General features: G+C 39.0%; 2 protein-coding genes across 5 annotated transcripts in view; one reads left to right on the top strand and one right to left on the bottom strand.

Annotated features, from left to right (window-relative positions):
- Window positions 1-323: 323 nt before the first annotated feature.
- Window positions 324-27,722, bottom strand: rab23 (RAB23, member RAS oncogene family). Of its 4 annotated transcripts, none has more exons than XM_008118677.3 (7): window positions 27,584-27,722; window positions 14,147-14,366; window positions 11,720-11,805; window positions 8,322-8,478; window positions 6,418-6,500; window positions 3,974-4,066; window positions 324-2,491 (listed from the first exon to the last, which is right to left on the bottom strand). In XM_008118677.3, the coding sequence occupies exons 2-7, from the start codon at window positions 14,299-14,301 to the stop codon at window positions 2,349-2,351; spliced, it is 717 nt and encodes a 238-aa protein (XP_008116884.1). In that variant the 5' UTR covers window positions 14,302-14,366; window positions 27,584-27,722; the 3' UTR covers window positions 324-2,348. The 4 variants fall into 4 exon arrangements, with proteins under 4 accessions (XP_008116884.1, XP_008116877.1, XP_062838318.1 ...); XM_008118670.3 differs by lacking the exon at window positions 27,584-27,722 and adding an exon at window positions 27,355-27,577; XM_062982248.1 differs by lacking the exon at window positions 27,584-27,722 and adding an exon at window positions 17,843-17,977.
- prim2 (DNA primase subunit 2) overlaps window positions 27,676-27,817 on the top strand; it is a 97,254-nt gene continuing 97,112 nt past the window's right edge. Inside the window, exon 1 of the mRNA XM_062982236.1 lies at window positions 27,676-27,809. The gene's annotated coding sequence lies outside the window, so the exon portion shown is untranslated. The remainder of the gene's footprint in view (window positions 27,810-27,817) is intronic.

The following is a 27,817-nucleotide window of genomic DNA, read 5'->3' as shown; positions in this document are numbered from 1 at the left end:
ATTTACAAAGATGGATACCAGTTCCTTACCAAAATCATGCCATTTTGTGCTATGTTCTCCTATTATTCAAGCACCTTTGTAGATAAAATGAAAAGACCCTAATTATTTTCTAAAAGTAATAACATATTTTAAAAGGAGTCTTTTAAGACATGAAGTGGTTCATAAATAGTTTTAGGCGTGCCTCAGGCGCACTAGAAGTGTTTTCAATTTTATAAAAGAACAATAATACAAGTTACAAATATCTTTTAGATTTGCATTGTTTTGTACAAAAGGAAACGACACAAAAATTGAGACCTGAGTCCTAGGCACAAGTACAAAACATGTAAGGCTAACAGTTTTAATGTAAAAATTTTCCATATAAAAATAATGTGCACACTGAGCCCTACAGACTGAAATCCAGGTTGTTTAACAGCAAGACAAATACAATTTGGACTCATACAGGTACAGCCACCCAGTGACCAGGTAAATTGGTTAAAAACATAGGATTTGATCCAACACTTCAAAATGACAGAAGGGCTCGACAGCTGCAATGGCCACCTCATTGCCAGCAATGGGAATGGTTACAAAAGCAAATGGGATCTTACACTGTTCACTATACACTGTATTTCTAAGACACACTTTCTCCCCATATAAACATATCTTGTAACAGGGTGCATCTTAGAATTGCAGGTATTTTTTTAATATATACGAGTAAAGCTTTTTTTTCTGTTGGTGCTATTGAAATTAGTGTGCGTCTTACAATAAGTGGCATCTGAGAATTGAAGAAATACAGTATATATAATTGTGTTTCTCATTCAAATGTTATGAGGCAGCTGGACCAAGACCTCACTGGGAAGAAAGCATAGATTTCAGGTTTATTAGAAACCTTCTCCAAAAATATAACCAGATACAGAAATATGGTGGGAAGGTTTATCTTAAAGTATTCTTCATAAGAGATCATTATCTAAAAGCAATTGTGCAGTTTAGCTGGTAGAGCTCCAGATAATGTTATTTGCTCTTGAATGTAATGTGCTTCTAAAATGACTGGTATTTCAAAATTACTGAGAAATAGAGCAATTTGCTGCTGGCAGAACATGGTTACAGGAATACTGCTGAAATATTACACAGTGACATGTAAACAGAAGCCATAATGTAGGCGCATTGCATGCTTCAAAATGAAAACTAGAGTTACTGTTTTACCAATGACCCTGTAGTTCTAAAAAGTCTCAATACATTCAATATGGAAGTACATCAATATCAATGAGAGTTTAGTCCTATGCATGTTTACTTAAAAAAAAGGCCCCATAAACCTAGGAAAGGGGGCTTTGACCCAGGAAAGCAAGCATGAGATTTCAAGGTTTACATTTAGGCAAAGTGAGTAAAAGCAGGCACACTTTTAAAATGACAAAAGGGGAGGGGGCTTATTTCCCTAACTTAGGTTGCACAATATTATTACAGGATGCACTGAAGAAACTCCAAGAAAGGACTTTAATCTTTTGACAACTAGTTTAATATTTCACCATGGTTTCTTTTTTCCCTTTAAAATATATAAATATAGAAGCTACTATTGATTTTTAAGGACAAACCCCTGTTTTGCCTGGCTGTACCATTTATCATCTCCTTGCCTCATTGAAATTTAGAACTGATAACTTTCATAAAATTAAGTAAATATCTAAGTGTAGCAGCATGAAGTTAGTTTTTGGCACGGGATAAAATTTTCAAAGTTAAGGCGGACAGTGCAGGGAATGTTTGAATGTGGGCAGTAGTACCGTTTCAGAAAGGCTTGTTTAAAAGTTAATTAAAAAAAATCTAAATTACTTTTAAGAGGCCACTTATCAGAATGTATCAGGCTTACAGCTGAACCTGGTATCTGTTTTAATATTAGGGATGTATGACTACCTTCTATGCTATATAAATATTGCACCATCAATGTTGCCAGGATGTGCACTGGGCAGTTTAAGGAACTGTTAATCTCAGTTTTACAATAACTTGCTAATTAGACAACTAAGTAGAAAATATAATTTCATCTCAGACAATTATGTATTATAGCGATATTTAAGCATGGTCAGCTTAATGTTAAAAAACCTACCGTACACTTTAAGACATCATACCTTTCAACCTGAAAGTTGTCCTATTAAAAACAAAATTAAATGCACGGGGCAATGGTCCTATTTCCATGCCACCAGGAGTCCCATTATATGCCAATAATAATGACAATTCATCTTAACAGCAGTACCACCCACTCTCTGTGTGGGATCCAATGTGTGCAACATCTGCTAAAGCACTGGTTAAAAAAGCCAGCTCTGTTCCTAATAGACTTCATCTGAACAGCTTCGCCAGACTGTCTTTTTTGCTCATATGCAGCAGCATTAGGGGATGCTGCAGTTGCTAAAAGGGCTCCGGTTTTTCTTGGTCCTTTGTTTGTTGGGTCTCAGATTGATGACGTCGCCGCCCCCATTCAGCAAGTTGGAGTTTTGGCCAGAATGGCTTCCTCCTGCTGTGTTGAAGACACCTGTATAAAAGCACAAGTAAAAGAAAGAGTTGCATGCAGACACGCCAAACATGTTTGAGCTGCAGAAACAAAGTGCTGATCTTTCAAGGTTTTTTAATTTAAATTAAGTCACAGTCATTTCGAAGACTGAAGATGTGTCCTATACCTTAAAAAATAAAAATTGAAAGATAGTATTACATAATTTCTTTTCTTTTTTTTCATTTCCCCTTTATTTTTTTACACTTGCTGATCAAATTATGACTTGGCAAGTTAAGAATCTAAAGCCAATGTGAGTCATACTTGTCACTACCAAGTCAATTCCCAAGGTAAGAATTACACCCAAATTAATGGATATGGGCACTTATGTAGACTCATCTCTGGGCACCCAAAGCAGAAGACACAAGTATGCAATTTAAAAGAAAGTTTATTTTCTTTAACATTCCACTGGAGTCAAACTCACCATGAAATATGTTAAGGAAAAAGTCTGTAGGATATGAAGGAAGAGTCAATGTATCTGTGTAAAAGAAAGTTTACAGAGCCCTTTCCATCAGGTGTCAAATCTTTTAAAGACTTTTGTATATTTTTACCAGCATACCAGCCCCTGGTGGCACAATGGGTTAAACCCTTGTGTTGGCAGGACTGCTGACCAACAGGTTGGCGGTTCGAATCCAGGGAGAGCGGGTGAGCTCCCTCTGTCAGTTCCAGCTCCCCATGCAGGGACATGAGAGAAGTCTCCCACAGGATAGTAAACATCAAATATACGGGCGTACCCTGGGCAACGTCCTTGCAGAAGCGACTTGCAGTTTCTCAAGTCACTCCTGACATGAAACAAACAAACAAAGAACCAACATATTCGGGTGATTCCTAGAAATTATTCTTTCTTTTGGCATTATTATGCATTTTCCATTCATTACATAGATGTATATACAAACTTTAGGGGTGGTTGGCAATGACTAGCCAGCAGTATTAGTGCTATAATAATCCAACATAGCTGCCATGGCCCCAAATACAGGCAGTCCCCAAGTTATGAACAAGATTGGTTCTCTAGCTTTGTTCTTAAGTTGAATTTGTTTCAAAGTCAGATGTTTGAAACTCAGGTACTACCTGTACCTAGTTGTGTATGAACACAACTTCAAGTTGTCTGCTGAGCTTTGGTTACTCAATGATTTTCATAGAAGCTTCTTAGGAAGGAACATTCAGAGGTGGTTTTGCCAGTTCCTTCCTTGAAGCATGGCCTAAGAACCTGTCATTCACTAGTGGTCTCCCATCCAAGTACCAACCAGGGCTGACCCTGGTTAGCTTCCAACATCATATGGGAGCTGGTGTCTTGAGAGTAACTGGCCTATTATGCAAAAGGAAAATAGCATATATTTCCTGTAATGATTATTTTCATCCTACTTTTATGGAAATATGGTACAGATATAAAAGGCTCCCACATAGTTAACAGTGTACTTTTATCAGCAGGCAATATTCTATTAGTGCATTTTATTTCTGCATACATACCAATTTTTTTACTACTTTTATGAACTACTTCTGGGTCTTCAATTATTCGCTGCTTGAGCTTCTGAAGGTACTTCTCAGACAAATACCTAAAAACTGCAGCACACAAATGCTACATTAAGACATTAATAAAAAATACCTAATTTCTACTGGCCAAGACTTAAAAGCATTACTTTCTCAATTGCTACGAATCCTACCCTAATTTTAAAGAAAGCTAGGCAACGCACATACCAAAGCTGCCACCAATATTAGAAAACAGCGGCTGGAATCCTCATAGTGATTTCCAAAGGCACAAGTACAATTTCCACCATTGCAACCAAATCATTATTATTATTATTTTTGCAGAGGTTGGAATGTTCCTCCTCCTACAAAATGACCCAAATCCTCCCAATTTGCTTTTTCAGTGTGGCAGCTCTCTTCCATGTTCTTTGCCCAGCCTCACCTGAAGATGCCAGGGATTGGATCTGGGTGCAATGTCTTTGCTCAGTCACTGAGATACTCGCTGTGCTGCCTGGACTTGTTGCCATAATTACAGCCACTCATTCACTAATCATCTCTTTCGGAATCAGCTTTAGAAGGTTTATGAGCTGCAACAATATTCTCCCAAGAAAACATCTGTAGAGCCAGATAGAAAATCCTAGACCCACAAAGAGCTCCGTATGGAAACTTAACGCAGCCTTGGATGACACACACTTCCTTGACCTATTTCAGACGGCTTTGGAGCAGGATACAGAGTTGGGACTGCTATGGTTGTCTTAGTGGATGATCTCTGTCTCCACACTGTCCCTGCTGGTGCTCCTAAACCTCTTAGCGGCCTTCGATACCATGGTATTCTTTGAATGCCTGGGGGGTTTGAGAATCAGAGGCACTGTGTTGCAGTGTTTCCAAGTCATTCATCTCTGACAGGTTCCAAATGGTGGTTCTTGGAGATAACTGCTCTTCAAAAAAGGAGCGGTTATGTGGCATCCCAAAAGGTGCCATTCTATCGCCAATGCTCTTTAATATTTACATGAAACTGCTGGGAGACATCATCTATAAGCATGGGATGGGGTGTTATCTGTATGTTGATGACATCCAAATATATTTCTCCATGTCTTCAAAAACAGCTTCAGCTAAGGATAGCATATCTCCTCTGAATGAATGCCTGAAGGAGGTAATGGACTGGATGGGGGAAAACAAACTGAAACTGAATCCAGACGAAATAAAGGTGCTTGCCATTAAGGGTCCTAATCTAGGGATGGAGATGTGCAAACCAGTTCTGGATGGAGTTACAGAAAGACTGTGTTTGCAGCTTGGGAATGCTCTTGGATCCGTCTCTCCAGGTGTCAGCCCAGGTAGATGTGGCAGTTACTATCAGCTGATACACCAGCTGCACCCCTTCCAAGATTTGGAGGACCTTAAGATGGTAGTGCATAAGCTGGTAACCTCAAGGTTAGACTTCTGCAATGCTCTTTACATTGGGCTACCTTTGTACCAAGTTCTGAAACTCCAGTTGGTTCAAAATACGGTAGCTAGATTGGGTATGGGAACATCCAAAAGTAAACATATTACACCTGTCCTAAAGTCACTCCACTAGTTGCCAATTAATTTCCAGGCAAAGTATAAGGTGTTGGTATTGACCTTTAAATGTCTTACATGGTTTGGGTCCAGGTTACCTAGAGGATTGCTTTCTCCCGTACAATCTGCCCTGAATGTCGAGGTCCTCTGGGGGGCATCTGCTCCAGCCTGCCAAAACTTGACTGGCAACCATCATCCAGAGGACCTTTTCATTGACTGCCTCACAACTGTAGAACGACCTGCCAGTAGAGGTCTGACAGCTACATCAGCAGTTGGAATTAAAACACATTTGAAGACTATTTCGGCAGGCCTACCCAGCCAGTTTTAATCATAGATTTTAAACTTGTGCCTTATGTTTAATCTTTGTTCTGTGTACTTTAATACATATTTTGTAGAAATATGTTTTAATATGTGTATTTTATAGAATGTTTAAGATGATTATGAGTTTTTAGCAATGTTGTAACCCATCTCAGACCACGAAGAGAAGTGGGTAATAAATACAATTGTTGTTATTATTGTTATTATTTTAAAGCTAAGCTCGAGTTTTGACAGGATTCTTGCCCAAACCCCTTTGTTCACATGGATTGCACATTGGCCACAAATAAGGAAGATACTTTACTGAGGCCACATTCACATTGAGATGGTAAAAATGCATTTGGGAGATAACTGCTCAGATGGCATGCAGTCGCAGACATTTCCAAAACTGAATGATTTTTTTACTCAAACTGATTCCCTAAACATAGAAAATCAAGCACAGCTAGGTTTATTACTACAGTAAGAAACAGGACTGATGCTACTGCTCAAGAATGCATATTTTAGCAGATAAAAAATGCTGATCAAAGTAAAAGGTTAGATGGATAAATAACAGTTCCAGATCAGTGGCTACTTACCTTCTGTTACATTTAAGTCTTCCTTTACAGATGTTCGATAGAATCTCAATTTCAGCTTTTTTGCTAGTGCCTCTGCTTCTTCACTGTTTGCCAAGGAAGGAAAATAAAAGTTTTGGGAATCAAGTTATTTTCTAGTATGTAGAATTCAGACTGATTTGGGTTACTCATCTCCACAAAACAAACCAGACTACTAAATGTCAACTCTCTGTAAAGACAGTAGAAAGGTTGCTATTGAGAAATATTTATTTGCCATATGGAGTGCAGAGTGAGCTGAAGTTGACAGTGAATTGACAGTAGAAAAATACAAAACCATTGTAATGATGTCATGAAAGTAAAGTATTATACAATCCCTATATCTATAACAGATACATTTCTGGGCTTAGCATGGTAATGTGAAAGTGTGGATCATAATGAATCTTATTGAAATGAATGATTTAAGGCGGAATATGCCATAGACCCGTGCAAGAATTTCTAGAAAATGCCTAGAAGGAACATCTCTCTAGCATTTCTAGCTCCTCCAATGTGACTCTGTGGTCAACTTCCAGTAGAAGCATACTATAGAATCGTGCTGGAGGAATTAGACAATGGCTAGAGAACATATTTTTTCCCACTGTGTACCAGACCCATGGATACGGAAACCATACTCATACTGTACACATTAATTAAGTGATTATGAATTGTTTTCAAAGAACACTACTTGCATACACAAAGTGACCCCCGGTTGGAGCCCAGCCAAGTTTAACTAACAAACTCAACATTCCATTTATAAGGGTCATATTAATTTCAGAATGTTTTGCCAAACTATACATCTCTACAGCATCACTTCTTGAAATGAGGCAGGTTCACATTTCAAGTCACATATCTCCCCTATGACATATGGTCTGGCCTTCACTTGCATAACACAAGCCAACAAAATCAAACTTTTTGTAATCATCAGAAATGAGAGTGGCACAGTTTAAATCAATTTTTATGCAGAGATTAAATATGACTTTATTTTTTTCTATCACGTCCACTTTTAAAAATATGACGAATGGTACATTACAGCAAACTACTGTAAAGTCTGCACACTTCGCATCATATTCATGTAACACAAGCCAACAAGTATTTATCATCAGATATAATTTTAAGTCATTCTTATAGTGTTCTCTTCACTGAATTCAGATCTGTGTTTATTTTTTCTCTATCAGTGTCATTTTTACGATGAGGCTAATTAAATAATTAATGCATTTACGCACTGATGGCAATAGAATCTAGCTGATATCGGTGCGTAAATGCATTATTTGATTAGCCTCATCGCAAAAACTACACGTGATAGAGAAAAAATAAACACAGATCAGCGCAAAAAAAAAAAAAAACCTCTATAAGAATGACCTAAAATTGTACCTGATGAAAAATATTTGTTGGCTTGTGAATTAGAAGATAAAGCAAGCCTGAACCACATCAACAGCATCTTTTGAAGGATAATGTGTATCCAAGTTTCAGGATGGATATGTGTCCATATACAGTAGAGTCTAAACGGGCCGTCAGAACATTGGATAAGCGAATATGTTGGATAATAAGGACATAAACGGGCCGTCAGAACATTGGATAAGCGAATATGTTGGATAATAAGGAGGGATTAAGGAAAAGCCTATTAAACATCAAATTAGGTTATGCTTTTACAAATTAAGCACCAAAACATCATGTTATACCACAAATTTGACAGAAAAAGTAGTTCAATACACAGTAATGCTATGTAGAAATTACTGTATTTACGAACTTGGCACCAAAATATCACGATGTATTGAAAACATTGACTACAAAAAGCGTTGGATAATCCAGAACGTTGGATAAGCGAGTGTTGGATAAGTGAGACTCTACTGTACTACCAGTGACTGGTATATACTCATAGGGATAGTACCTACTTCTTTATGCATGAATAATCCAGAAGGTCAATTTTATTCTGGACAAGGACGGTGGGAATGTCTCCAACTTCAGCTACGACTTTCTCCCTCCAGGTTGGGATTGCCTCAAAGGACTCTCTGTCAGTGGTTGAAAACACAAGTACACACGCCTGGGCTCCTGAAAGACAAAACCAACATGCAACATTAATCAACTGAATTAACTGCATCAATTTAGCCAGGCTTTGGATTAGACCATTTTCTCCAACTTCTTTCCTGGAGAGCTAGAATTTTTCAATGGTTTGCCCTGAACATAGGGCTCAGGCTCAGAAACTTGAGATCATTATTTTTAAAATATTTATCTGAGGCTTGTAACTGAATAGACATGCAAATCATATTAACGAACTTAAGCCCTATTGATAATTATTACCAGGTTCTTAGATCCCCCAAAGTCAAGAAACTTACAAAGTGCATTCATAGCTTAACTGAAAGTAGTGAAAGAAGAAATGGGGTTGGCAAAGGGTGCAGATTTTCTTTTAGTGTTCCATTGCTACTTCGCAGTTTGCTTTTTGCAGATTTGCTGTTTCGCGGTTGTTTTAATAATAGTATAAATCATAAAATAATATTATAAATCCTTCTTTCTACTTCCTTCCCAAGGAGAAGGCTAAGGAAGCAAGGAAGGGAAAGCCGAAGGGAGAGAAAAGGAGGCTGAAGCAACTTTGTTTTCGCCTCAAGTGCGCATGAGTGTGCTTGAGAAGCGAGGAGGAGACAGAGACGCTACTTGCAAGTGAGATTGTAAACAACACAAATATAGCATCCCTACTTTGCGGATTTCCATTTTTTGTAGGTAGTCCTGGAATATAATCCCTGCAATAAGTGAAGGAACACTGTAATTTAAAAAATAGCAAAAGCCTTTTATTTTGTAAGGCTCATGCCAATGAATAGTATGCAAAATTAGCATATCACTCAAAAATAGCTCCTTTGCATTTAACACTTTCTAGTCTGCATGTATTTTTAACCATATGAGCATATGTATATACATGAAAGTGAAAATATGTATGTATGTATGTATATATGATGTATGTATGTATGTTTCAAGATGGGCCTCACATCCAGAGAACACTGTGAAACCTGCTGGTGATGGATCTGGACCAAACATGGCACATAGACCCCCCATGACCATACAATGTCTTCCAGTCTTTACACATAATTGATGCCTCCCTGGTCTTGGATTTCAGAATCAATGCTTAATTTGTTTATAGTGCAGTTTAAAGCAACCCTTGTAATGAGTCTCTTATCAAGCCAAATACTTGAAGCTGAACAATGAAGAGCAGTGTCTGGTATTATAAAAACTGGCTACTTGTGACATCCTATCCTGTTGCTAACAGTGAATGGAAGGTAATGTTACACTGCTAGGTACCCTGCCAGAGTTCTGAGTAGTCACTATTGTACTATGAGAAGTAAGAAACTGTATGAACTGAATGTAATCTAATATCCTACATGCCTTAGCTGAAGCTCTTAGATACCTGGCTTGTAACAAATATTTGCAAAGTCACATTTCAAAAGATTGGTATGTCAGTATATTAATGTTATTTTGTTGGACTGTCTGTTATTAAAATAACTTAAGTACAATTAGATAGGCTTCACCACATAGCTAAAATCCATTATAAATCCTGGAAGGTTTTACAACTGCATTAGGAGCATTTAATGCTGTAAATAGGTAACACTATATTACATTTCATACATTTGTAATTTGGCTACTTTTTTGAACTTCTAGCTTGAGAGGAATTTCATAATTGTACTTCCTGTTGCTATAGGTGCTTCCTTTATCATACAGATATTTATTTATTTGCGACATTTATATCCCGCCCTTCTCACTCCGAAGGGGACTCATAGATAGCCTAGTGTTTGGGGTTAGAAGCCAATTCCCTCCTCCACATCTCTCTTGCAGACTATACAAATGGATCAGTGCCACACCAGAAGTGATATCACATTAGTTCAAACTTCCATTCTGACTAAACAAAAAGCATGATAAGGGTGGCACTGATAGAAATTTTTAGAAATTAAACAAGAAATAAACTGATATAACTTGGCTGATTTTAGTGTCTGGCGGAGGAGGTTAAATTACCTGGAAATCATGCAAAAATATGAATTATCTTTCAGGGCATTAAGTTCTTGGGGGAAATTCCAGAAAATCTTGGGGAGATCAGGGGGTCAGTTGTGGTCCCTGGTCTGCACTCTCTTCAGCCCTGCCTTGCTCATCCTCTATGGCCAGGGTCTAATACAGTTATATGCATATGTGGACAAGAACTAGGCAGAAAGCAGATGGTATCTTGAAAGCTTCTACTGCAACCACCCACCCATCCAGTTGAGCAGATAAGCAGATTTTCTGTTTAAATGCTACATTGAAAAGTAGATTTGTCTTTTCAGCACCTAATGGAAGCTTTCAACCAATTTCTCTGCTTTCTAATCTGGCCTTGGGAACTGCTTGAAAATTCACCACAGACCAATAAAATAGTTTGTACTAGAATTTAAGAGCCAATGAGGTTATGTTAACTGCTTCTCCTTGGCTTGTGTGCTAACCATTATCGCTGACAAGGCAAGGATGTGCTAAGGTGGCCTCTTTCCATCATTAAAACAAACTAGTATTCTCTCCAAATCAGAAGCTGAATGAAAAATGTGATCCACTGTCATGTTTGGAGAATTCTGGATCAAATCCCTGCTAACTTCCAAAACAACAAAGTATTGCCTATCCCACACAAAAAACACCTCCTCAGGAAGCCAGAAACTGTTCCTTACAAGAAAATCTCACTTCTCTGGAGACATCTGTTCAGCCAGTTATAGTATGCCAGCAGTTCCACCATTAAAAGGGGGGGGGGGGGGGATAAGACAGTGGCTTGCCAGCTTTCAATGCTGGCAACACCTCCATCATGAAGACCATTTCAAATATTGTTGCCCCAAAATTAACTCATTAATTAGTGCTGCACACAAAGGTTGTCATTTGCTAACTTGTTAGAACTGGTTCAGTTACATGAAGGGAGTACATGCCTAGCAACACAGAGAGATGCTAAAAACTCTTCAGAGGATTAGTTTTAATCTACATCTTAACAAGATACAAGAATTATGGTTTCCAGATGGGAGTAACTGCATATACACTGGTGTGGTGGACTCACCCAAAGGACTATAATTGAAATAACAGAAAAAAGCCAATCTAATATTGAAGACAATAAATTGGTAAGCTTTTCATACTATAAATGAAAACAAGCTGACAAAATCCTTTTGCAAAGGTTTGGCTATGATTTGTTTTTTAATGATAGAATTCTCTGAAGAATATAACTTACAAAACCCTACCAATTTATTGCTGACACTAGCAGAATATAACACAGCCTAGAAGTATTTACCTAACTAATGATTCTACCCACCTCTATAATATGCTTTAGTAATAGCATCAAATTCTTCTTGACCTGCTGTGTCCCACAACATCAGTCGTACATCTTCATCATTGACTCTAAAAAGAAACGAACTATTAATGTTGAACAGAAAGACTAAAGCATCCTTTGCCTGTAACAATATGAGGGGTGTTGCTGGGCAGAATCTCTCACCTGCCACAGACGAAATAGCCAATGATGAAAGATGATGGGAGCTATACAGTTCAACAATTGGGAAGTCACACATTCCTCAACCTGGCATTACTCAATAGTGTCAAACTATAACTCCTATCATCTGCTGGTTGCTGGCTAGGGAAAGACCACATTAATGTACAGTATATAATTTTAAAAAGAGGAGGAACTGTACTGAAGCAAAGTAGGGTACTATTCTACTCCTCTTCAGGAAGAACTAAATCACATTCAACTTGGCCACAGTGGTTCACGCTCTTCTTACATCATGTATAGACTACTGCAAAGTGCAGTAACTCCCGTTACGTCAGCTCCACTAGCAGCCTGTCTGCTACTGAGCACAATTCAAAGTGCTGGCTTTAGCCTATAAAGCCCTAAACTGTTCTGGTCCAGCTTACCTGTCTGAACGTATCTCCCTCTATGAACCATCACAGAGTTTAAGATCGTCTGAGGAGGCCCTGCTCTCGGTCCCACCTCCTTCACAGGTGTGACTGGTGGGAATGAGAGACACAGCCTTCTCAGTGGTGGCTCCTTGGCTATGGAACTCCCTCCCCAGTGAAGTCAGGTCAGCCCCCTCCCTCCTGACCTTCAGGAAGCAATTAAAAACATGGCTCTAGGACCAAGCCTTTGGCCAACAGTGTTGTGAAATAAGTGAAGTAGAATGATGTACAATAATGACCGGAAGGGACATCACACTGGCAACGAAGGTCTGCATAATTAAAGAACTGGTATTCCCCGTAGTAACCTATGGATGCGAGAGCTGGACCATAAGGAAGGCTGAGCGAAGGAAGATATATGCTTTTGAACTATGGTGTTAGAGAAAAACTCTGAGAGTGCCTTGGACCGCAAGAAGATCCAACCAGTCCATCCTCCAGGAAATAATGCCCGACTGCTCACTGGAGGGAAGGATATTAGAGGCAAAGATGAAGTACTTTGGCCACATCATGAGGAGACAGGAAAGCTTGGAGAAGATGATGCTGGGAAAAATGGAAGGAAAAAGGAAGAGAGGCTGACCAAGGGCAAGATGTATGTATGTTATCCTTGAAGTGACAGGCTTGACCTTGAAGGAGCTGGGGGTAGTGATGGCCAACAGGAAGCTCTGGCGTGGGCTGGTCACGAAAAGTCAGAAGTGACTGAACGAATAAAGAACAACAAACAGCTGGAATGGCCTTTGACTATGTCATTGGATAACATGATTTTTAAAATGTGCTTTTAATATTTATACTGCTTTTAATTTTTGTTTTAATGTACATGTTTAATTTCTATTGTATGTTGATGGCATTAAATTGCTGCCGAAGTTAAGGCCGCCCTGAGTCCCCTTTGGGGTTGAGAAGGGCGGGATATAAATATAGTAAATAAATAAATAAACAAACTTCTTTTCACTGGGTTTTTGTTGCCTCATATAATATGGGGCAACACATTTTTTTCTCCAGGCATCCCTAGCCACATCAGCTCCATAACCAGAGGTGTTGTTGAGTGATCCTCCACAACCTATGGGCATGGGGCAAGAGGGCTGCAGAGTTTAAGCCAGGATAGGCAAAAATCAGATACCGCAGTCTAACTGAGGTGAACCAAAGTGCTTCCCACAAAGACAAAAATAAACGCAGATATAGTAAAACTGATTTAAAGCCATTGCTACATCACTTTCCAGCACAAGTTTCATTTGGATACTGAAAAAATTAAAAAGTTGTTGATTTGAACCCTGGTCACCTGGTCAAAATACAACACTCTAACCATTGCTGGATGTTATTTGGGGGGGGGGGGGTGATCAGAAATAAAAGCACTCTATTTCCCCTCCTCCTCTCATTCTGATAATTTAATGTGAATACACAGTGGAAGACAATTAAATTGAATAAAACTTTACATTCCAGATTATTTTTATCAGAATATGAATGTTGTCTATATAAACTATTATTCCCTGTGATTCATAGTTATCTTGCCATGACTGGAGAAGCAGCTCATTTCTTCATTGTATACAGTGTAAGCATTTTTGAATGTTTTATTCAAATGGGTGAATCTGACCCGGCTATAGAAAGACTGTAGATAACAATTAGCATATGAATGCCTCATTTCACCTCTAAGAAAAAAGAACAGTAGCAGAACTGTTTTCTTGCAGACACATTAGTTCAATGCTTTAAATAGCATCAAACACATCACATTAAAAATATCTATACATATTGACTCCAAAAAAATGGCAAGGAGGGACTGTGTTCCCATCTGTTAGGTACATACTGCATTTCTCTTTCCAGGAAATCAACTCCAATGGTTTTCTTGTAGTCCTTTGTAAAAATTCCTTTGCAATATCTCTGGATCATACTTGATTTCCCAACGGCTCCATTTCCAACCACCACTACCTTGATGGCCACTTCCATATCTTCCTCCAACATCTTGGCAAGTCACAGAAGGCTGCCGTTACTTCAGAATTTCAGTTCAGATCTTCTTGATGATGAAACTGAAATGGAGGGAGAGGAAATTATTGGCACCAGTGTGTTGTCGCAGGCTTTCATGGTCAGAATCACTGGGTTGCTATGAGTTTTTCTGGCTGTATGGCTATGTTCCAGAAGCATTCTCTCCTGACGTTTCGCCCACAGAGGTTGTGAAGTTTATTGGAAACTAGACTAGTGAGGTTTACATATCTGTGGAAAGAACTCTAGTCTGCTGGAGGAAGTGTGAATGTTGCAATTAATCACCTGATTAGCATTTAATGGCCCTGCAGCTTCAAGGCTGATTCCTGCCTGGGGGGATCCCTAGCTGGCCCTGATTGTTTCATGTCTGGAATTCTCCTGTTTTCAGTGTTGTACTGGGTAGGTGAATGGGAGATTTCAGCTAAGAATAGGTTCTCCAACACATTCCTGATATGGGTTGCAAACAATTGCCTCTTTCAAAATGTGAGTAGAACAGCAAGAGCAGTACTCTTGGATTTGATGCTAATCGACAGGGAGGAATCAACACAGTTACTATTCTGGAGGAATTGACTATGCTGTGAGTCATGGTTGTGAGATAGGCCTAAGAAGAGTATAGTCAATCACAAACTTTGGATTTCAGGAAAGCTGATTTTACCAAGTTCAGTGAAATAACTAATTAAAACGCAATCAAAACTGTGTCAAGAAAACCTGAACAGCATCAGCAGTCAACACTTACTTTAACAAATCAGCTTGAAAACTAAAAATCTCATCTAAAGAAAAATTCTATACCTTTCAGTTGATAGTGAGGAGAAATTGACCAATTCCATTTGTGCCAAGTTGTAGGTAACATTCAGTTGAAAAGTAAATATTTTTACCAATACATTCCAACATTGTTAATCACAGAAATCTAGTGATTTACGCTATTATCAGTGTGCAAAAGCAAAGCAAAAATCTAAAGATTTAAAAATAATTCAGCTCCTTTCTATATCATACATTATTGGCTGCTTAAAGAAACTGACCCAAATGTCATAACTCACTATTTACATAATCAGAGTAGCAGTTCTTATAGCTAGCCTGGGGGGAAAGCAGGCTACCTCAATAATGGTTTCAAGTCTCAAATTTTTGCATGGTTAAGTACACACTGGTGGCACAGTGTGTTAAAGCGCTGAGTTGCTGAACTTGCAGACCAAAAGGTCCCAGGTTCAAATCCCAGGAGCAGAATGAGCGCCCGCTGTTAGCCCCAGCTCCTGCCAACCTAGCAGTTCGAAAACATGCCAATGTGAGTAGATCAATAGGTACCACTCCGGCGGGAAGGTAACGGCACTCCATGTATTCATGCCGGCCACATGACCTTGGAGGTGTCTACTGACAACGCCGGCTCTTCAACTTAGAAATGGAGATGAGCACCAACCCCCAGAGTCGGTCACGACTGGACTTAAGGTCAGGGGAAACCTTTACCTTTTTTAAGTACAGTGAGTAAAGGCCCTATTCCCATATTAGTCTCTTCTATATGGTGGCAGTTCCACACAAGGCTCAGGGATTCTCATTTAGGGCGATACAAAAACTGTACAAACTATTTCTTATACTACGGGTTTACTGTACTGTATGAAGCCCCCATACGGGCACCAGGAATGTGTAATGTGGACGCCATGACTTTCCATGGGATATGGAGGATCAGCCAGTAAAGATGCAATGTACAGTCATCAGAAAAGTGACCAAACGGAGAACATAAAATAGAGATTACTCTTCCATGTTGTACCCTGCCTTGAGAAGAGGTGGGTAAAAAAAATACAATTTATCATTATTATTATGAAGAAATGGACTTATGAGATTAGTTTGCATTACATTTGTGCATTCTCTGTAAAATACTCCAAGACAGATGTGCTGACAGCTGTCACAGCAGAATAAACATGCAATTGGTGAGCATAGTATTCAAATGCTACCCTTCTTTTGAGACACTGGATAAGCATTCCGCATCATTTGCAATGCTGGCTAGGGTTATGCAATGCTTTTGACACGAAATAAATTGCTGGCTAGGACTAATGGGAGGAATGGGCAACATCATTTGATATTATTCTCAATCCTCTTCTTATGGTATTTAATAATAATAATAATAATAATAATAATAATAATAATAATAATTCTTACAGTTCTCAGCTCAAGGTGGGGGACAACAGTCAGAACAAATAGATAAAAATATAAAACCATCAAAAACACATTTTACACCACTTAGGGCTTAATACTATGAAAGAATGGGATTTGTAGTTTGGTGAGGCATCAGCACTCATTGGCAGAGAAGGCTAAAGGTCTTGTAAAACTACATCCCCCACAACATTCCATAGCACAGAGACACCCTTTGCCTTCTCTTTCCAAAAGCTCAAAGGGCAAGGATAGCAAAGTCTACATTTGATTAAAGAAACAATATTCTAAAACTCTAACCACTCTAACAACCACCATATCAGATTAGACAGAGAAGCTATTGAAATCCACAAGAATGTGAACAATTTCAACACAAAGGAGAAAACCATGAAAATGAACATAATCTGGCTACCAGTATTAAAAAACTCTAAAATCAGGACAGTAAATAAAGAACAACACCAACCCCCCCCCTCCCCCCCAAAAAAACCTGGGGAATTCCAGACAAGAAACAATCAGGTCCAGCTAATCAGTGATCACCTCCCAACAAAGGATCTCCCCAGGCAGGAAGCAGCGAGGCCTTGAAGCTGAGAGGCCATTAAATGCTAATCAAGGTGGTCAATTGCAACATTCACACTTACCTCCAACAGACAAGAGTTCTTTCTTCCACCCTGGACATTCCACAGATATATAAACCTCCCTTACGTAGTTTCCAACAAACCTCACCTCTGAGGATGCCTGCTGTAGATGTGGGTGAAATGTCTGGAGAGAATGCTTTTGAAACATGACCATAAAGCCCGGAAAACTCACAGCAACCCAGTGATTTTGGTCATGAAAGCCTTCAACAACAACCTGCTAAAAGCCACGAAGAGAACAATTATTCTGAGCATGTACAAAGTGTAATTTAATCACACACAAAAAGAAAGGGCCAGAACTGCCTGCTCTCTGAGCCAAAGCCTTGCTCTGGGCTGGAGAGGGAAGAAAGGCCAGGCTGGGAAGGAGGGACAGCTTTCCCCAACTCTCATCCACACTGTAGAAGTAATGTAGCTTTGGCACCCTTTTAACTGCCTTGGCTCAATGCTATGGCATCCTGGGATTTTGGGTGAGGCCCCAGGATTCTTGGAGGGAGGTGGCGAGAGGCCTTATGAAACTGCAACTCCCATGAGTGAATAGCATTGAGCCAGGGCTGCTAAAGTGGTGTCGAACCGAAAGACTTCTGCGGTGCAGATGCGCCTTCTCTGGGGAATAGCTCTCCAGCCGCTGGGGCCCTGGGTCAGAGAAGGCCGCTCCCTCCTTGCCCGGCTCCTGCCTCCAAAGCTGACAGAGGCAGGCATTGCAACAACAGTAATAATAAAAGACCTCTCCCTGCCACCCTACTCCCCTTTACCTCTGGCATCCAGGCCACAGGCTGGAGAAGCCGATTTGCCTTGACAAAAGCAAAAAGGCCTGGAGAAGAGGATGCCCGGGACTCGCCTCCTTTATGGCTGCCTGCCGTGGAGGCGATGGAGGGAGGGACAGAGGATGAGGGAGAGGCAGGCAGGAGCACAGGCTTTGGTTTCTTTCTCCAGCTTCATTTCAAAGTAAATCACCCCAGAAAGAGCCTGAGGTAGGCTCTGCTCTGAAGTCAATGAGACCCACACTGCACTTTGGAATCGCTTTCACCGCCTTGGCTAGAGGCAGAGAAGGCCTTGTACAATCGCAACTCCCAGGATGTCCTATCATTGAGCCATGGCAGCCCAAAAGGTGTTAAACTGCATTCATTCTACAGTGAAAATCAGAGCTTTCTAAACTTACCATGTTGGTGACACGCTTTTGAGATATGTATCCTTTTGGGACAAGGTCACTCAGGGCCCTTCCAGACAGGCCCTCTATCCCAGGAACTGATCCCAGGTTTTCTGCTTTAAACTAGATTATATGGTACGCATTGCCAGATAATCAGGGATAAACAGAAAATCTGGGATCAGATCCTGGGATATAGGGTCTGTCTGAAATTTACTGGCAAACCCGAGGTTAAACCAACCCTTTGTAAGAGCTTCATACATTATAAATATTACATAATATACATATTAGGAAAAGGAAAGAAAAGCACAGGATCGTATATTTTGCCAAATGGTAGATTTGTGTGAAGCCCAAAGGAGTGGATGATGAAAAATTGGATCGAATAGAATATACATATTGTGTGTGTGTGTGTGTGTGTATATATATATATATATTCCCTAATATATATATGTGTGTGTATGTAACATTGTGTGTGCATATATAATAACTGCAGTAGCGCAATGAGTTAAACCCTTGCGCTGCTGAACTGCTGACCTCGGCTTGGAAATGGAGAAAGAGCACCGCCTCCAGAGCCGGAAATGAAAGGAGAAGCCTTTGCCTTTGTATTTGTATCTCATTGTACGTCATTGTAATCAAGGCATTGAATGTTTGTGTCTGCTTATATACTATACAGTGTTCCCTCGCTACTTCGCGGTTCGCTTTTTGCAGATTCGCTGTTTCGCGGTTTTTTAAAAAATAAACACTAAAATAATAGTATCAATCATAAAAGAATGTTATAAATCCCACTTTCTACTTCCTTCCTAAAGAGATGCCGAAGGAAGGAAGGAAGGAAGGAAGGAAGGAAGGAAGGAAGGAAGGAAGGAAGGAAGGAAAGAAGGAAGGGAGAAGCTGAAGGGAGAGAAAAGGAGGCTGAAGCAGCTTTGTTTTCACCTCAAGTTCACATGCGTGTGCTTGAGAGGCGAGGAGGGAAAGAGATGCTACTTGCCAGTGAGATTGTAAACAACACAAATATAGTGTTCCTACTTCGCGGATTTTCACTTTTCGCGGGTTGTCCTGGAATGTAACCCCCGCGATAAGTGAGGGAACACTGTAATCCTCTCTGAGTCCCTTTGGGGAGAAGGGCGAAATATAAATATTATTACTATATAACAGAGTGTGTATAAAATAATGTACACCGTCCCCAAGTTACAAACATCTGACTTACAAACGACTCACAGTTAAGAGTGGAAGCGAGACAACAGGAAGTGGGAGAAATCTGCCCCTATGAACAGAAATCCACTCCTGGAAGAGTTATCATGGGGCAAAGGGGATCTCCACTGAAGCTTTTTGACCAATTCTTGTTTCCACAACAAACCAAATTTTTCAAAATCCAATTATCACAGTGACAAAAAGGAGGTGACATCTTCTGAACAGGGGCACAGAGCGCAAAACAAACTCCAAAACAAACAGGGGTGTAAACCCTTTGCTATACTATCCAAAGATAGATAGATAGATAGATTATGGCTGTAGTTACATATTAAAATGTACCGGTTCTGATTAACATACAAATACAACTTTAGAACAAACCTATATAACCTATCTTGTTTGTAACTTGGGGACTGCCTGTATAGTATGTGTAAGTTTCATATAATCTTCATTATATAAACAAGGTTTGGAGTTCTTTCCTTTACACTTCTCATGTCCTACAGTTGATTCTTCTGTAGCTGCTCCATGTGGTTCATCGCAAACATCATTCTCAACAGATTTTCTTTTCTCAATTAGAAACTTATCAATTTTAGTGGCAAATACTGCAACCCAATCAACAAATTGTGCAAATTATAAAAAGTATAACAGCACATACACTTGAACAGCACCAGCTTTTGTTTGCGGGGGAATATTTTTCAGACAAAACACCACTAGTGTGTTCTCATACACAGTTTGGAAAGCTATACTAGATGCTCCATACTCAATAGAGCCATTGGTGAGAAACGCTTGAGGCTCCAGTATTACCAGGCAGGAGCCTACCTTTGGCGTATGCCAGTTACACATTATTTATGTAGCTTATGGAAGGCAAGGATTCATTAGAAAAAAAGCTCTAGCAAACTATCAGTCTTAACACTGTTCAATGGATTTGTTTGTGCAAGATCTAATTTTTGTTCTCACACTGTTGCCTATTCCACTTAGAAATTCAAAGTAGAGTGATATGATGAGGGGTAGGGCTTTTTTTGTATGTTATGGAGAAAGGAAATTACGTTCACACTAGTTTCAATAGAATTTCCAAAGTGACAAGGCCGCTGATGTTGAAAAGGATAGATCAGACATACATTCCTGACATGCTGCTTGTACCTTATCTTACGAAATCCAGTTTAAACAACAAAAATGTCTCCAAATCTCCCCAAATGACCTGAGACCCTAACATTTTAGAAAACCTAAAAGTATTATTCTGTGATACAATTTTCACTAGTTATCTAAAGCTGCACCTGCATTGCAGAATGAATGCAATTTAACTGCCATGCCTAAATGTTATTGAATCCTGGGAGTCGTAGTTTTGCAAGGCTTGTAGCCTTCTCTGCCAAAGAATGCTGGTGTCTCACCAAATTACAGCTCCCATGATTGAACAGCAATGAGACGTGGTAGTTAAGGTGGTGTCAAACCGCATTAATTCTGCAGTGTAGATGTACTCCTAAGTCTATGAAAGCTTATGCTACCAATTTCTTCCTCTCTGTCTCAAAGCTCCTACAAGAATCCCACCTATAGGGAAAAGGCAGGATTACCTGAGAGTATGCAGCCTAAATTAGAGACTAGTTTAGAGAAAGGAAAAATAGAAAAGGGCGATCCTGCATGTTCTAAAAACAAAGACTGTTTGGGTGGGTTGGAAGGCAATTCTCAAATTCAGCATTTCTCGTCCCACAAAGCATATTTGCAAAAGCTTTCTGACATGATTCACTTTCGTTTCTTTGCCCTCGGTGATTTGGAGTGATGCCTGTTTTCCCATTCCTCAACTCCCAGGCTTCTTTCCTCTCCCTGTCCACGTGACAAAGGAATTCTGTTCTTGCTCAAATCTGCAAGGGGAGATGAGATCACTTGAAAAAATATCACAGCCCTTTTCTACACAAGGATGAACAGAGAGACACACCCTGCCTTGCTGCACAGGGCCAGAGAGCGGGTGTGGGTGGGTTGGCCTGGAGATTGAGGCGCCAATGTCAATAGGAAGCTTTGGTAACCGACTGGATGCATCCTAAACACTAGATCTATGTTCTACAGAACTTTAAAACTAAAACCCAAGCAAAAGGATAGTGGAAAATCCCTTCCTGGGAATGCTTTCCAACCCGATAGTAAAAGTAGGATTTACTGCATTCTTGAAGAGGTGGAAGATTCTTCTGATACAGAATTAATTCATCATTTTAAAAAGCCCAAAATATCTCAATGAGGACTGAGCCTCATAAATATCTTCTAGGATTCACATACTGCTAGACACTTGTATATTGTATATTGGTTGACAGGGGACAGAGGAGGAATACAGTCTGGCAGAACAGCATGTATTAGTGTTGGGAAAAGCTAGAATGCATGCAGTACAGACAAGTTTCAAGCAATCTTGGGGTGCATCGACTACAGAAGCAGAATTAATGCGGTTTGACACCGCTATAGCTGCCATGGTTCAATGTTAAAGAATCCTGGGAGTTGTGGTCTGATGAGAGACACCACACTCTTTGAAAGGGAAGGATAAAGACCTTGTAAAATGACAACTCCTATGATTCCATAGCATTCACTGCATTAATGTGAAACAGCTGAAGACATGGCTAATTCAGTGTGTGATAGACCCTTTCACCAAGACATTACTTCTTAGCACTTTAATCCCTTCCTACCTTACCTTATCCCATATTATCCCAGTTGACTCTCTGACACTTGTTTATGCACTTTATTAAAGCTTTGGATATTATGTTTTATATGCCCGACCCTTTTTATCTCCAGTGGCTGATGCTGTATTATTACTCATTTGTTCTGATTTTATGTGTTTTATTGTATTTTTAAAATGTTTAAATTGTTTATTTTATTTGATTTATGCTATTACTGTTTTTGTTTTGATATTCATTGTAATTGCTTTATTCTGTTTTGTTTTGGGCATCGCCCCATGTTAGCCGCCCTGAGTCCCTTCGGGGAGATAGTGGTGGGGTAAAAGAATAATGTATTATTATTATTATTATTAATTCTCAGTGTAGATGTAACATTAGTTGTCTCCCACTTCCCATGAATCCTGAAAGTCAGGATGTTTAAAATTTCTGTTAATCTAAAAGTAGACACTTCCTATCTACTGCGATTCAGTTCACTGTCCCATGGCTTTTGTGCTGTCTATCATCCATCCATCCTTTCTGAATCTAATCCTACAAATGAAATGGTTTTTAAAACTTATTTTGCCTTTCATTGGACATTTTTGTGAACAGATCCATGCTCGACAGAGAGAGAGAATATGAATTCCCCTTCCAGGTAAAACATAAAACTGAACAAGAATTTCTTAATGTAATGATCAGTTAGACATTCATCCACTTCTCCAGAATTTAACCTGTATATACCACAGAAGATATGCACATTTGATTAGACAAAATAGACACTGGACAGCAGTGTGAAGTTTGCTTAAATATTAGGATTCCTGGGAAAACAGATTTGCTAGGGAAGACACAAATAAGAATGATCAGTGTTATATTTAGTATGGCACCTGGATATATGAGATGTACAAGAGTGTTGCCTGGTAACCCTGTATGCCACAATTCAAAGTTATTGTCAGCTGACAGAAATGTGAATACATTTTCAATAGCATCCACTGAAACATGTTTCTTCAGTTTTGTGAAAGTCAAATATAGCAACAAACAGAAGTGATAGTATAACTCAGGGTTATCTGCAAGGAACCCATTGACCAAGCATCTGTGAAGGCTCTGCAAGATGAGGCACCTTGTCTCTTTAAAACTGCTGTACCACAAATTGCTTTGGAGCCAGCATCCAGAGTTGGGCTGCATCACACTGTAGAATTAATGCACTTTGACATCAGTTTAATTGCCATGGCTCAATCCTATGGAATCATGGTAGGTGCAGTTTTACAAGGTCTTCTGCCTTCTCTGCCCAAGAGTGCTGGTGCCTCAACAAACAGCAACCCTCAGGATCCCATAGTATTGCGCCATAACAGTTTAAACTGTGTTAGACTGAATTACTCTTACAGCATAGAGTCAGCCCTGGAAACAAAGGAGTAGATATAGGCAGAACTAGTTATATGTTCCTGTTGCAGATGTTCAAGGATCTTCCGAACTAGACAACATCAGTGCAAACCTGCAAAAATACTGCAAAGGTGGTCAGGAAATGTGCAATATAGGTTGGGTTTAAGCTAGATAATGATTTTCACCTCTACTGTCCATATAAAGTGCATTATGGGAAGTTCATAATGCAAACATAGTAAACCATTGCTGTCCTGTAGATTAATAACTCTCACTGCAATATGGAACTAATCTAGTCAATCTGACAGTGGGTTTAATAACAAGAATTGTTCAAGAATAAAGTAAAGATAAGTAAAACCACTGCTCCTACGTACCCTATTTTTATCACTAAAAACCTAATTCATTTTAAACACGTAATGGTGTATTATTCTAGTTTTAATATAGCAATGCTGGTGTTAAATAAACAAAGTGCTGTAGTAACCTTCGTTGCTGTTACCTGGTTATAAGAAAAAATGGGTTAGTGCTTTAGTTTTTTCGCATATCCTTTTCTGCAGTCTATTTAATCACTACATTTCTTATTTCATTTTTTTAAAAAAAATACTAATTTGTGTGAACGTGGCATAACACAAACTGATTATTTATGTAGTGCACTGGAGAATGCTGCCATGACTCCACAGTGAACAGGGCTTGCTTAAAATGTACCAGCAATAATTATCCTCAGTAACTATTTCTATTAATAGAGGAAAATAATGCCTTTTCTATCTACAGTTTTCCATCTTGCATTATAGTGTGTGTACTACTCCAAAATATAAGCTTAAGGATTGAGTAAAGAACTATTATTCATCAAGAGGCAGCTTCATTGGGGCTTTTGGCTGCTACAACAAAGTAAACTGGCACATTGCCACAAGGCTCTTGGAATGAAAAGAAAACAATTGTTCTTGCCTTTTCAAGAGCTCTGAAGAAACAAAACAAAGGTAAATTTAAAAAGCAAAGCCTTACCACCAGTTACACTCTTCTTGCCTCCCTTCAAAGACTGTAAAATAGTATTATAGCAGATGGGGACTTGAGAGAGGCCTCCCAGCAGGATGCTAACACATCCGGGAATCTCCTGGGCAATGTCTTTGTAGACAGCTGATTCTCTCACACCAGAAGCGACTTGCAGTATGTTCTCAATTCGCTTCTGGCATGATAAAAAAGCAGGTGGCATTCTGTGTTATGGGTCTATATAATAAAACTAGCTGTGCCCGGCCACGCGATGCTGTGGCAAAGTGGTGGTGGTATTGGTTAAAAATTGTTGTGGAATTTTTATTTGACGTTATTTGTATTTTTTAATTAATTTTATTGTAACTAATCTCTTTTATTTATTATATTTTATTATTTTGTTGTATTATTTTTAGTTATTTTGTTATTATAGTATTTTATTGTATTAATTTTTTAGTGTTTTTAATTATTTTAGTGTTTTTTATTGTTTTTCATTGTATTATTTGTATTTATTTTATTTTTTATTCTTTTATTAACACTTGGCTGAGTGCGTTGCTAGGAGACCAAGAGGGCAGAGCTTAGCCTTCTAACTGGCAGCAATTCGATAAAAACAATTATTTCTCTCCCTCTAATTAGGACTTTATTTTTCTTTTCTTTTTGTTGTCGGAACCTAGGGGCAAGGATGGTGGGTTGTGTTGCCAAATTTCTAGGTTCTGGGGCTTGTACTTTTGTTGTTTAGTGGGAGGAATGGACACCATTACTCTTTTATATATATAGATAAATAAATAATAATAAATCAAAGAACGTTATTTGTATTTCACCCTACCTCCCCAAAGGGACTTCCAATCACAAAAAGGCAAACATTCAATGCCTATATAGGGTATAAAATAAGACCTTCAATCCGGTCTACAGTAAAGCACATTTTCCAATGTTTTCTTAAAGGCCATCTCTTCTTTTTTCATCTCAAGTAATCCTGAAACAAATGCTCTACCCTATTACTATTATTCACATAATAATAACAGATTTCAAGGCCTCTGGTCAATATTTCACAGTGAATTGATGTAACAATTGTACAAGTTATGAACAAGATAGGTTCCATAGATTTGTTTTTAAATAGAATTTGTTTATAACTCAGAACAGCAACGTTGTTTTAAGTGTAACTCCAGCCAATTATATATGTGTAAGCTTTTGGCAACACAGGGAAGAGTTAACACCCCTATGGTGTCTGTTTTGTTGCCTGTGCCCCTGTTCCGAAGATTTCACCTCATTTTCTGTCACTGTGATAACTGGATTTTGGAAAAAAATGGCTTGTTGTGGAAACAAGGATTGTTGAGAAAGCTTCAGTGGAGACACCTTTCCCCATAACAACTCTTTCAGGAGTGAATTTCCCTTCCAAGGGGGGAGACTTCTCTCACTTCCTGTTGTCTCACTCCTGTTCTTAACTATGAGTTGTTTGTAAGTTGGATGTTTGTAACATGGGGACTGCTTGTAATGGCTAATAATGGCTTATGACCAGTGTAGTTTGAATGCGGTTTGACACCACTTTCACTGTCATGGCTCAATGATGTGGAATCATGTGATTTGTACTTTGGTGAGGCACTAGTTAGCATGACTTGGCCGAGAAGGCTAGAGGTAATGTAAATCGACAACTTCCATGATTCCATAACATTGAGCCATGGTGGTTAAAGTGGTATCAACCCCAATTAAATATACAGTGTAGATCAGGGGTCCCCAAACTAAGGCCCTCCAAGGTCATTTACCTGGCCCCCGCCCTCAGTTTTATAATATAATATTTTTATATTAGTTTTAATAATATAATATATTGTATATACAGTAGAGTCTCACTTATCCAAGCCTCGCTTATCCTCTGGATAATCCAAGCCATTTTTGTTGTCAATGTTTTCAATATATCGTGATATTTTGGTGCTAAATTCATAAATACAGTAATTACAACATAACATTACTGCGTATTGAACTACTTTTTCTGTCAAATTTGTTGTATAACATGAAGTTTTGGTGCTTAATTTGAAAAATCATAACCTAATTTGATGTTTAATAGGCTTTTCCTTAATCCCTCATTATCCAAGATATTCGCTTATCCAAGCTTCTGCAGGCCTGTTTAGCTTGGATAAGTGAGACTCTACTGTACATATAATATTGATAATAATATTATGTTATACAATATAATACTAATAGTAATACCATATAATAATATTAATTATATGTTATATATTACATATTATATAATAGTATAGTGGTATAGTTTAATATAGTAATATATAATGCTAATATTGTGTTATGCTAATAATATAATATATTGTATGTACATACAGCTGCTCTGAGTCCCCTTCGGGGTGAGAAGGGTGTGATATAAATGTAGTAAATAAATGCAGTAAATAAATAATTAATTTTAGACTTAGGCTCGACCAAATTCTGAAATGACTTGAAGGCACACAACAACAACAATCCTAATTAACTTGACTATCTCATTGGCCAGTAGCAGGCCCACACTTTCCATTGAAATCCTGATAGGTTTATGTTGGTTAAAATTGTTTTCATTCTTAAATATTGTATTGTTTTTTCGTTGTTGTTGTTGTTGCACTACAAATAAGACATGTGTAGTATGCATAGGAATTTGGTTTTTTTTTTCAGATGAAAATTCGGCCTCTCAACAATCTGAAGGATTGTGGACCAGCTCTCTGCTTCAAAAGTTTGGGGACCCCTGGTGTAGATGAACCCAAAGACAGATCGATACGGTAAAGCATAATGGCTTTATTGACATGGTAGACTACACAGAGAAGCCATTGAAATCCACAAGAATGTGGACAATTTCAACAGAAAGGAGGACCATGAAAATGAACAAAATCTGGCTACCAATATTAAAAGAAACTCTAAGAACAGGACAGTAAATAAAGAAAAACAATAAAAAAAACAGAAATGGTTAAGTATAACTTACCGAGGTTAACGATTTCCAATGACTGCTTGTGCCTGGCTTATTTCCATTAACATTATGGAATTAGTTTTCTAATATAACCATCAGATAGGCGAAAAAAAAGTCAACTTGCAGCTTTCTCCTCCACGCACAAGGAATTGACCACACAAAACGCGAGGAAAAAATTCCCCCACCCTTTTCCAATGGGAGCCGGAAGTGGAGGCTACACCCAGCGTTCGCCTCATTCGCTTACCTCTATAGCCTCAGGCCGCTGCTGGCCGAGGCGCTCTACCCCGACCTGAGGGGCTTGCCTACTTCCGGCCTCGTGACTTCCTGTGACTACGTTCTCCCCTCCTTGGAACATCGGGGAAAGGGAGGCGTCACCATGGCAATCCAGAGATGCCGGCGGAAGAAGCCGGAGAGAAAGGGGCGGGGTCAGAACGAGGCTCCCAGAAGGGAGGGAAGGAACTACGTCACAGGTAGAAAG

The sequence above is a fragment of the Anolis carolinensis genome, chromosome 1, assembly GCF_035594765.1.
Source record: "Anolis carolinensis isolate JA03-04 chromosome 1, rAnoCar3.1.pri, whole genome shotgun sequence".
Classification (NCBI taxonomy): Eukaryota; Metazoa; Chordata; class Lepidosauria; order Squamata; family Dactyloidae; genus Anolis; species Anolis carolinensis.
Note: the sequence above shows the minus strand (reverse complement) of the source record. Positions and strands in the feature narration are given on the sequence as shown.